Here is a 12,737-nt window from a genome sequence, read left to right as displayed (position 1 = left end):
ATATGGAAGAATTTTAATCATTAAAGTTGTTTGATTTTGTGTTACAGTCATTTCCATTGACCCATTAAAGAGGTGCCAAACAGGGTAATACATTTCTCTGCACAAAATAAGAGAATAGATCAAGCATTTATGTTGGTTACAAAACAGACTGAAGAAAGCCATAAATTTGTATTTTGTTAACCCACCCCCGGCCTGAAGAATTACATTGTGCTATGGGAAACCTAAAAAGGACTTAAATAGATGTTGTCAGGAAAATATAATAATTTTCATTGTTATTGAACTTTATTGTAAGGATAGGAAAAGTGTGTGAGTGACTGGGACTTAATTGGATTAAAGACAGTTGGTCAGAAGGCTTTGATCTATCAGAAGACAAGCTAGGTTTGAAATGTTAAATAGGTAAACATGGTTGAAGTTGTAAGGTGTGAGGTGTAAAGATAACATTTGCATTTTTAAATAAACCAGAGTAGCTTGAATTCAAAAGAGGGCATGAAATGTTTCACCTAACTAGGAGAGGTTAAGAAGCAGTGTGCTTATTTATCCCAAAGATTACTGGTAAAATTGGTACTATGTTAGATTTTGATTATCAGAGAGGTAAAGTCCAAAGACATAGTGAAACAATGGGAATTTGCATTCAAATGGGAAAATGTATATGAAGGAGAGAAGGCTGTGTGCAAGGGAAGGCATTCTAAGATTTAATAAGTGTGAAAAGCCTCCAGCCTCTGTGCCCAAACTGAAGTCTGCAAGAACTGAAGTTAAGAAAACTCACTTTGAATTAAAAACAAAAAAACTGCAGATGCTGGAAATCCAAAACGAAAACAGAATTACCTGGAAAAACTCAGCAGGTCTGGCAGCATCGGCTGAGAAGAAAAGAGTTGACGTTTCGAGTCCTCATGACCCTTCACTGTTGAAGGGTCTTGAGGACTCGAAACATCAACTCTTCTCTTCTCTGCCGATGCTGCCAGACCTGCTGAGTTTTTCCAGGTAATTCTGTTTTCAATTTGAATTCGACTGTTTTGAGTATCATGTTACTTTGCCTGGGTCTTTTAAAATCTGTGTGTTTTTACTGTTGCCTTAACAGAAGTGTTACAGGGAGTTAGATTAATCAGGGAAGCTAGAAGCCTTAACCGAGGTATAACTGGAAATTAGATTAATCAGGAAAGTTAGAAGTTATTATAGCAGTAACTTATAAACCTGTGTATATACTTAAAATCATTTTTCTTTTCATTAATAAAGGTTTAATTTAGTTTTGTAAGAAACCTATAAGACTCAGTGGCCTTATTACTACTGAATTCAAGGCATGGATCTCGAAATTTATACAAATTGCAAAACTGTTGTGGCAGTTGTTTCAGGTTTCCCTTTGGGGTTTGAGCAGCCCAGCTTTTACCATTGGCTACACCATAACAACGTGAAGATAAAGAATATATTTTTTGAAGTAAACCTACAAGTAATTTAAATTAACATGATGCCCCCCTCACTTTACCTGTTAGAAGTCTGAAGAAAATTATGGAGCTAAGACCTTTCCCAGTTGAAGCCTGTGTTTACCAAAAGTATTTACTTTGTTTTGCTTTCAGGGTTCCTTGACAGATTATCTAAAAGCTAATGTGGTTACTTGGAATGAATTATGCCATATTGCTGAGAGTATGGCCAGAGGCCTAGCTTATCTTCATGAAGATAAACCTGGTTTAAAAGATGGACACAAACCTGCCATTGCTCACAGGTACACCTGACTTAATGATGTCCTTAGAACCTGTTCCTGAGCTTAATTAAATGAGCAGTTATATTTGGAATCCGGTCAAAAATCTATGAATGGGACATTCAGATAGTTTGGTAGTCTTTCCTTTCTCGTACTGCTGTTGTTCTTGGTCTGCTTGGCTCTGTTGATCACCTACTCACCCCTTAGTCAGAAGATTATGGCTTCAAGACATGCTCTGGGACTTGATCATATGGGCTGGAGTTGGACCTACTCCGGAGGCCTTTAAAAATGGTGGGCTGGACCCAATTCTGCGATTCCATGCTGACGGTTTGTGCTGGTGGGAGTTAAGGGTGGGGTAGTGAGCCTACATCCTGCACTTTCAACCTGGCCGATTTCAGGTAGGCATCACATAACCTCCCTCGATTTTCGTAGAGTAGAGGACTTGTAGTTCACAGCACCTCAGAGCAGTTGTGAACCATAGTCATGATTTGGGAACCTTTTGAAATATATGCTTTGTGCAGAACCAATGAGCCATATAATTACAATGACAAGCTTTGAAATGCTCATGAGGAAAGGGCTTTCGGAATATACAGTCAATCAGACACTGCCATTCATAGTTTCAACAACAGAAGCTTTACCTCACTTCACAATTCTTTATCATGTCCAAACAAACATACAGATATTGAAAAAAAGAGTTCAAGAAAAGACTAACTTTTTATAATCTCATAAAGATGTCAATAAATGAAAGCAAACACTCCACTTCCACCTGTGAAAACAGACCCCTCTTGAGCTAATCTATTAGTGTCTTGGAGCTTAGCAAAGCATTTATAATGAGGCCACTTGGCAACTATATCAACAGAGGAAACAGATGGCTACACATCTGTTTCTCCATGAGGCCTCATTATTAATGCCTGGCTGGACTCCAAGACTCACTAATGGATTAGCTTAGCAGGGGTCTGATTACACATGCTGCAGTGGAGTGTTAGCTTTGGTTATTTTATTATAAACTTATAAGTCAGCTATTATTTCTTTGATCTGCATGTATATTTGGCCAAGATTAGGAGGAGTGAAGTGTGATGAAGCTTCTGATTGAAATTGTGAATCGCAGTGTCTGACACTCTTATATGCTTATAAGAGCAACAGGTTTTTTTTTCAGATTTCTGAATGGGTATTTTTTGTGAGCATTTCAAGACTTACCATTGGTATTATATGGCTCATTGGCTCTGTGTATAGCCCATATTGAGTGAGGGGGATTGGGAAGTATGAGGGGAAATGAAAAGTGGGTTGGAGTGTGAGGGGTGAGGGCTAGAGGCCCTAACAGACTTTAATATGACTGGGCCAAAGTCTCCGAGAACCGAGGCAGGCCTTTTTAGCATTGGCACTTGCATGCCTCCGTAGTTGTCTCTGAACTGCTTCCAGGCCTGATTTGATCTTGTCACTGCCTCCTGGAGTAAAAATAGTCTGTCTGGGGGACATTTATATGGAGACATGTCTACCAAGTCAAGAAATTTCTTTACTCGAGCACCCCACCTTGTTAGTGAAAAACCCAGCCCTATATCTTGGTTAGCAGTTAGCTGCACCACTGTTAGTAGTACAGATGTCAGCTGTGGTTTTGCACCAAGGCCCTGATTGCCTGTTCTAGTAATTTTGGGTGAATGGTTAAAAATACTATGAGATTACTCAAATAGAGCATTCATATGCCACCATTTATTTTTAAACTCCTACTACCAAATCAAACATCAAATTGCCATATGTATTGTTTTTTGTGCAATCTTGCAGTTTGTAAAATATCTGCCATATTTGTATACACAAGTTATTGCATTTCAAAATTATCCATTGTGTATGAAGTTTCTACGGTATAAGACACTTCCTAAAGTAAATTTTATTCTGTGAAATAATGTGGATGCATGAGCTACGTGCACTGATGAGATGACTTAGTTTCTTTTGTAAGGACTAGTATTTCTGCTCTGTTTGAACAGGGACTTCAAAAGTAAAAATGTGTTGCTGAAGAACAATCTCACTGCTTGTATAGGAGACTTTGGTTTAGCTTTGCGATTTGAAGCTGGGAAGTCAGCAGGTGATACACATGGCCAGGTATGAACTATTAAGATGTGGTTTAATCAAGAATTTCTATATGAAGATGTTCAAAGCAAATACCTGTTAAGCTATACAAGTGCTTTAACAGCAGTTAAATGACAATCAGGTTGCCTTTGATTTGGCAGATCCTTGTGTGTTTCGAGTGTGAAATGAATAGAAGCGACAATACAGTAGAGCTATTCTTCTAAGGGGACTGAGGAATATTATTGGTGCAGAGTAGCAAGAGCTTTAATCTACATCTACCTGTACCCTGTTACTTAGCAATATTCCATTCCCATTGCACCTACATCCTACATAAGTAGATTTTTTTTTTTAAGAACCAAAGTACTGCCTCCATCCCCCACACATCTCAAAATTTTAAAATACATTATTTCTAAGCCATGGAGATCTCCAATTTTGGGCCTTCTTTCCTCCTTAGCTTATCTAATAAAGTCAGAAGCATGGAGACCTATAGTGATTCTTAATTTCAAGGGGGGCCTGCAACTTTAGACTAGATCAGGAACCAATCTATTTAAGCACAGCCCTTGGACAAACGCTGCAAACATTGTAGGTCTGCATGCATAACATTGGGAGATTCCTTGAGTTCAACTAGAGAATTGCAGCTAGTAATATATTTTCCAGCACTTCTTGGGGTTATTGGGTCAGTAAATTTGTACAGAACTAGATTCGTTCCCCTTTCCCTTTGAGCATATAATCTAGTTGTATTTTCTCATAATGGGATACGTACAGCGTGGATTTCGGCCTGGATTTTGCAGTCAGTGGCAAAACAGCTGTGCTTGCCGCTGACCTTGAAGAAAATTGCCCACAAAAATCTAGCTACATGGACTTCTCCTTTCCTAAATGCAGCTTAAATCAGGTCAAGAGGATTTCCAGGTGCGCAATTGCAGTGAGGTTAGCAAGTAGGGTAACAGCCAATCACCTCAACCTGTAACCTGATGACATGGCATATTCCCCACTCTACCATTACCATCAAGCCAGGGGATCAACCCTGGTTCAATGAAGAATGCAGGAGGGAATACCTAAAATTGAGCTGTCACTCTGGTGAAGCTACAACACAGGACTACTTGCATGCCAAACAGCAGAAGCAACATGTAATAGACTGAGCTAAGTGATCCCACAACCTGTGGATCAGATCTAAGCTCTGCATCTTGCCATGTCAGTCATGAATGGTGGTGGACAATTAAACAGCTAACTGGAGGAGGAGGCTCCACAAATATCTGCATCCTCAATGATGGGGGAGCCCAGCACATCAGTGCAAAAGAGAAGATTGAAGCATTTGCAACCATCTTTAACCAGAAGTGCCAAGTGGATGATCCATCTTGGCCTCCTTTCGAGGTTCCCAGCTTCACAGATGCCAGCCTTCAGCCAATTCAATTCATTCTGCATAATATCAAGAAACAGCTGAAGGCACTGAATACCACAAAGGGCTATTGGTCCTGACATTAATAGCACTGAAGACTTGTGCTCCAGAACTAGTTGCACACCTATTCCAGTACAGCTATAACACTGGCATCTACCTGGCAATATGGAAAATTACCCAGGTATGTCCTGCCCACAAAAGCCAGCTAAATACCGCCCCATCATTCTACTCTCAATCATCTGCAAAGTGATGGTAGGAGTCGTCGAAAGCACTATCAAGAGGTACTTATTCAGCAATAACTTGCTCACTGATGCTCAGTTTGGGTTCCGCCAGAGCCATTTAGCTCCTGACTTAATTACAGCCTTGCTGCAAACATAGACGAAAAATGACGTCAAGAGGTGAGGTGAGAGTGACTGCTCTTGACGTCAAGGCAGCATTGATATAAGAAGCCCCAGCAAAACTTGAGTCAATTAGAATCGGTGGGGAGTAAACTATCCACTGGTTGGATTCATACCTAGCACAGAGGAAGATAGTTGTGTTTGTTGGAGGTCAATCATCTCAATCTCAAGACATCACTGCAGGAGTCCCTTAGGGTAGTATCCTAGGCCCAACTAACTTTAGCTGCTTCATCAATGATATTCCTTCCATCATAAGGTCAGAAGTGGGGATATTCACTGACGATTGGCCTATGTTCAGCACAATTTGTGATTCCTCAGATACTGAAGCAGTCTGTGTCCATATGCAGCAAGATCTGAACAGCATTCAGCTTGGGCTGATAAGTGGTAAGTAACATTCGTGCCACGCAAGTGCTAGGCCAATCTCCAATGACCATCTCCAACAAGAGAGAATGTAACCGTCTCCCCATGATATTCAACAGCATTACCATCGCTGAATTCTCCTCTCTCAACACTGAAAGCAGTTACTAATTTCTGTATTTAATTTTGCGTGTGCAAACTCTTGAAGTTGCTGTCAGTTTTAATGTTGTAATTATTGCGATTGCTGACATTTTTGCCATCATTAGTATTGCAAAAACTGTACCATGTTCCTTTCCTGTCAGTTTCTCATGTTGCCAAATAAAATTATCCAAAACATAAATGTAGTCTGATGTGACTTAGCATTACACATAATTGAGAACCCTGACCATTATTTTGCCAGTTTAATGATTCTGTGATTTGGGGAAGAATGTGTGAACGTTTTTATTTGACTGAATTATCTTCCCCAACCAACACTGCTAAAAACAGCTTAGCTGATGTATATTTCATTGCTGTGTGAGGGGCCATTATGTGTGCATATTGGCTGCCACATTTGCCCACAAAATAATAATAATGGCAATTTAGATGCAATTCATTGGCTGTCAGATGTTTTGGAAGGCCCAGGGAACCCAAAAGAGGGTTTATTTTATGAATAAAAATGTGCATATTAGATTTTTTTAAAAGTCTGTTTTTCTCTTCTTCGAAGGTTGGCACCAGAAGGTACATGGCTCCGGAGGTCTTGGAAGGTGCAATAAATTTCCAGCGTGATGCATTCCTCAGGATAGACATGTACTCAATGGGTCTCGTGCTGTGGGAATTGGCATCAAGGTGTACAGCTGCAGATGGTTGGTCTGGTTTCTTACTATAACCAAAAAGTATACCACTCCTTGTATTGGCCTTCCCCCAACTTGCCCCATCTGCCCCCGCCCCCCTGCCCAAAGTGGAACCCTCTTCTTAACTGTATCGAACACCTTGACAAGATGTCTAGTAGATTGCTTCTTAATCTTCTCTACCCAAGGGAATACAAGCCAAATTTATGCAACCTATTCTCATAATTTTAGCATTCAACAGTAAATGCAATTTTGAAGATCATTTGATAGAATGGCCTATATAGTTGACACATTTCTGGGCTGCAGAAGGCAATCTGCACACCCTGAATGGTATCAGCCCTGGTTTAGTGATAGCACAATCAGAGAACCTTGTTGACAATTTCTCAATTGTATCTTCTTTTTAAACTCAGATGTTATGTTTCATCCCACTGTCGTTAGCTTCAATTTAGTTCCATAATTTGTTTCCTGAAAAAAATAGAAAGCTAAGAATACGCAACACAATTCCCACTAAACATTTGTACTAGATAACCAGAACTATGTAGATCATAGATTCATACAGCACAGTAAAAGGCCTTTTGGCCCACTGGGCTTTAAAGGAACTTATCCCATTAGTTTCATAGCCCAGCAAATATTTCTGCTTCACGTATTTATCCAATGCCCCTTTGGAAAGTTGCTTTGAATCTGCTTTCACCATGCTTTCAGCTAATGCATTCTAGATCATCACAATTTTTTTTTTTAAGTTCTCCCCTCTGGTTATTTTGCCAATCACCTTGAATATGTGTCCTCTGATTACTGAGCCTCCTACCAGTGCAAACAGGTTCTCCTTATTTACACTATCAAAACTCCTCATAATTTTGAACATCTCTATTAAATGTCCCCTTTCTTTGCTCTAAGGAGAAGAACCCAGCTTCTCTGATACCTCCACATAACTGAAGTCCCTCATCCTTGGTACCATTGGAAGTTTTAAAACTGTGCAATAGCTTTTTGGTAGCTAAGTATATTAAGGGTTTTGGAATCAAAGTGGTAAATCAAGTTAAAATAAAGATCAGCCATGATCTAATTGAATGGCAGAAAAGGGTTGAGAGGCCAAGTGGTGACTCCTGTTTCTATATTCCAAATAGTCCCAAGCCAGCATACTTGGTTTTGAGAACTGAAACAATTTTGTCATCAACCAAATGATTATGTGTCCCATTCCTAAAGAAGTTGTAATCATCCAAACCTTCAGGCACAACACGCATGATTCCCTTGACCCCAAAGGTCCTTGACCGAGCTTGGGACTGCCAGAGTATGTCTGAACAGAGAACCATTGGGGCAGCAGTGCAAACATTTAACTCTAGAATTGCAAGAAAAAGTAAAAAAATAAACCTTTCATTTCCCAGGTCAGTCTTTCATCTTGACTCGCATGCATGCACACACTCATGGTCGTCTTAAAGTAATACAGCGCCAGAGGAGGCCACTGTACCCATCATGCCGGTGCCAGGCGCCCCCACCCCCCCCCTCCAAAAAAAGGTATCCAACCAGCTGCACCCACTATTCCATCTCCTAACACTAATTGCGGAGTTAAGAATAATTGTTGGGCCAAGATTTATGTATCAGATTATAAAAGTTCATCAACTTGTCCATTGGTAGTCCTATACAATTCCTTTCTAAGCTCTTGACCACCACTATATAGTTGGTTATGACCGTTGCTCCCTTTAAATTGCACAGCAGCCCACAAGTTACCATGTGCATGTCATCCCCTTTGAAATGGCACACGTTCATGACCATGCAAAAAAATTTAAGCATACTGCGCTTTTAAGTGAATAGACGATACATAACAGAAAAAAATTAGACGGTCACTATTGTGGTTAAATTTTAGGGACATTTCTCTCATTAGTTACCTGAGTCTGTACTACCTTCGACTGCAAAAGACGCAAGTTAATGTTGCATGATTATAATGAGATTATTGACATGCTTGAAATTTACTTCAAAGTAAAGTGACTGCTGGCAGGATTTTGCATTTTTGGTCAACACCTTGACACTGAGCGCAATTGGGGGTCTCAATCTCGCACTGTTTCGGAGTAGTCACCCAGCAGTAATTTCCTTTGATTGGCCGATTAGTGGCCCGATGGCAGGAGGACTCTTGAAGCTGGAATGAGCTAAGCCTGCTGTTGAAGGTATGGGAGAGAGGGAATGCCTCCCAGAAATTTAAAAACCTGAAATAAAACTTGGCTACAGCTGCTGGGCCACCATTGTGGAAGATAAACACCTCCACAAGGCAGCGTACAGCCAATGGCTGCAACTGTGACAAGGTTGGGGGAGGAGATTCTTTAGAGTCTGCTGTAATACTGCTGATGCCATGGGGCCCTTGAAGGCAACTAGAAAATTCTAGTTGGCCTTTAACTTACTCCCACTTGCAGGTGGCTTGCCATTCTGCTTCCAATCAGATCTCTGGCAAAATGGCTCAGGGTTGGGGGGGAACGGTGCTAGCTCGCAGCATGAAATTACTCACCAAGCTACCTCTGTTCTCGCCTCCCATATCGAGGTGAAAGTTCTGCAAATTTGATAAAACATTTTCACTTGACAGCAATTAACCTTTGATGTTAGTGGCCTGAGACAGGGCTCGGGAGAGGGGTTGTTGACAGTGCCAAACACTGGGGCCCAAAGGTTGAGGGGGGGTGCCAGGTTGGGTGATGTAAATGGAGTTCCTTATTGTCCAGCAAGAGTTGCGCCACCACCTTCTCAAGGGCAATTGGGGATGGGCAATAATTGTTGGCCTAGCCAGCGATGCCCGCATCCTTTAAACAAAAATTTAAAAAAGACTTGAAAGACCAGCTTTTTTTAAAAATCGGAACAATCAACCAGAGTGTTCTGATTGCTGAGAGTTATGATCTTTTTTCTAAGTCAATCTTCCTGGCCAGTTTTACTGACAGTAGCTGAAAATATGGACTGCTGGTGCTTCCGACCATTGGGCACCTTTGTGATTCCGATTTTTTTTTTGGAAAGCCTGTCAGAAAGCCACAAAGCTGCCCAAAGTTCAGCAGCAGCAGTTCCTACTCTCAGTTACTGCCATTTTTGGTTGAATTCTGCTTAAAAAATGTAAAGTCATATTCTTGTAATAATTTTAGAGCCAATTGGATGCTGGGGGGTGCGGGAATTAGATGGAGGTCGGGAGTGTGAGGGGCAGGTGAGGGTGTTTGTGGTGGGGTTGAGGGGTGGTCAGGGTGCTTACAGAGTAGGGGCTATGGAGGTAGTGGCAGCTTGAGGGGGAAGGGTTGGGGAGTCACTTTCTAGGTTTAGTACCACTAATTTAAATACTGTGCACTTATCAAATTTATCTTTTGAATTTAAACCAGCATATAAATAGCAGTTTAAATTTTCATTATGCCCTAAAGTAGGTAGGCACAATTCTGGTGACATGCTGTATTGATGTACTGGAGGCTTGAGAATCTTAGGCCTCATCAAAATTAATGCAAGAGGTAATGTAAAAACCAGGAATGATACAAAACAGGGTCTTGACTTACTTTCGCCTGTTTTATTACTCTTTACAGAGCCTGAGAATGAAACCCCCAGTTGTCACAAGGCAATTTCTTAAAGAAAGGCTTTACAGATCTTACTCCATCTTAAGTTCACCCTAGGCAGGCTATAAATTCACAAACACAATTTGTATTTCAGCCTCTGGTGGAAGGGGAAACAATCCAGTTCTTGAGTTAAGGCTGTACTGAATTTTTGTACATGTATCATTCTTTGAAAAATTCAGGTCAACAATTCAGTTTACATTTTTCCTGGTGGATGCCTGATTGACAAATCCTGGGAATAGTGTCATTAGTGTAAAAAGGGCAGCTGCCATTTATGGTATATTGTGGGTTGTGCCAGAGAAGTCAGAATAGTAAGGTTGTATTAGCTACAGAGTTGAATTGTTTTTTAAATGTAGTGCTGTTTTGGTAGCCACTTTTGTAACATCAGTTGATTGCGCCATGAGTAATTATCCTCAGAGAATTAGCATTTGGGCGTCTAGTTTCACCATTGCTACAGTCACTTTGTCCTATTGCATGCATTTATACATTTATACAAACCTACATTTATACAGCATCTTTCACCATGTCCCAAATTGCTTTACAGCCAATTCAGTATTTTTCAGTTGTAGTCACTGGTCGAATGTAGGCAACGTTATCAAATGGCAGAGCAGGCTTGAGGGGCCGAATAGCTTACTCGTACTCTTAATTTGTATGTTTGTATGTCATTCTGGATGGATGAGATGAGCTGGGTTAGATAGCCTTTGTTATCCATAATTATCTTGTGAGCAGAGGGTGGAAATCATGGCTGAGTTCTGTTTATTTTGTGGCTAATGGAAGTTCATTGTGAGCAGGCTTTGTGGGGTGAAATTGCCAGGACAGGTGTGTGTAATGGTCTCATAATGAATGGCTGTTTTACACTGCACATGATTCTCAGGAGTCTTTTCCATTGCATTCAAACTTGTCCTTTTGTCTACTTACCTATTATCTCACTCTATCATGCTGCTTTTGAGTGTTTTCAGGTATTGAAATATCGTGAAGAAGTTGTGCTGCATAGTAGATGTTGAAAGTATATTGTAGTGAGAAACAGCAATCAAGAGTCTTAAGACTTGCTGATCAAGAAAACACATACCAACTGTAAGCCATTCAGTCTTTGTCCTCTGGTCGCTTAAAAGTTGTTTCGCACAGAGATACCTAAGGGCTCAATGCTTCTCATCAATGGTGAAGACTTTTGTTGTTCAATCATTCCATTTTGTTGCTCAGGAGTCATTTGAGCTTTGGACCCTGTGAAATTACTGATAAAATAGAACCCAATTACATCCCTTTCATAGTATGAAATAATTATATTGAATAATATCATGCACCCAGGCAGTAGAATTTCTTCTACCTCTACAGCATGAAAAAGATCTTGTGCGGTTTATTTGGGCTGCAAATATTGACTCGTTCCCTCCAAAATGGTGCAATGTGCAGAAAACAGTGTTGTAAAGTAACTAATGGGATATTTTTCTGTCAGATTAACAATATTGCATGATGCTGTTGAAGTAAAATTTGCACTTTCTGGTTTGTACAGTAGTTGTGGGATCACCTATAGGGCGCACACAAACTAGTACTGCTCTTAATATTAATGACCCTTGCTGCATATAAATATATATAGAACCTTAGAAATGTTACGACACAGAAAGAAGCCATTCAACCCATTGTGTCTGCACTGGCTGATAAAAATAGCTGCTCATTCTAATACCACCTTCCAGCACTTGCAGGTTATAGATCTTCAGCTGTAGATGCAGAAACCTTTTCATGAGTTGAGGGTTTCTGTCTCAAGCAATCTGGGCAGAGAGTTCCAGACACCTACCATCCCCTGGGTGAAAATGTTTCTCCTAATATTCCCTCTAATCCTTCTACCAATGACCTTAAAACCGTGCACCCTGGTAATTGACCTCTCCGCTATGGGAAACGATTCTTTCCTGTCTACTCCATCTAGGCCCCTCATAATTTTGTACACATCGATCAAGTCACCCCTCAACATCTGTCAATCACTGCCCTTTGTTTCAAATATCAAACAATATTTGTAACCAGATACTAACAGTGGGTATTATCATTTTATTAGGAGCTGCTTGTGATTGGTGAATTAATTGGTGAATCTTGAAAGGAGAAAAAGTATCATGCATCATTGAGGGGGAGGGTTAAGTGGGTAGGGGAGGTGGGTGTGGGTGAGGGGTCGGGAAACGAGAAGCACCAGGCCCCATAATTTCTCTCCCTGGCCCTGGTCTAAGAACCCATAACCCAGGTCATTTTACACGAGTAAAGATCAAAAGTTCTCAAAAAATTTCAGGTTTTAAATCATGTATACTTTGCCAAAGTCATGAAATACCATTCACTACCTTCCAGAAAGCATCCCTACCTTCCTTATTCTTAGCCTTGTGCCATGCATTAGGGTAGAACTGGGGTCCTGCAATTAACATGTCCAGGAAAGGAGATTGATGGAGAGAAACGGGGGAAGATGTCTATCCA

At 40.6% G+C, this 12,737-nt stretch overlaps 1 protein-coding gene across 1 annotated transcript in view; it reads left to right on the top strand.

Annotated features, from left to right (window-relative positions):
• Positions 1-12,737, top strand: part of LOC121284863 (activin receptor type-2A) — a 181,515-nt gene that overhangs the window by 154,362 nt on the left and 14,416 nt on the right. Inside the window, exons 7-9 of the mRNA XM_041200695.1 lie at positions 1,572-1,717; positions 3,673-3,787; positions 6,609-6,747. Of these exons, the coding sequence (XP_041056629.1) occupies positions 1,572-1,717; positions 3,673-3,787; positions 6,609-6,747 (400 nt within the window). The remainder of the gene's footprint in view (positions 1-1,571; positions 1,718-3,672; positions 3,788-6,608; positions 6,748-12,737) is intronic.

The sequence above is a fragment of the Carcharodon carcharias genome, chromosome 12 (assembly GCF_017639515.1).
Source record: "Carcharodon carcharias isolate sCarCar2 chromosome 12, sCarCar2.pri, whole genome shotgun sequence".
Taxonomy (NCBI): Eukaryota; Metazoa; Chordata; class Chondrichthyes; order Lamniformes; family Lamnidae; genus Carcharodon; species Carcharodon carcharias.
The sequence above is the reverse complement of the archived record's forward strand: the minus strand, read 5'-3'. Positions and strand labels throughout refer to the sequence as shown.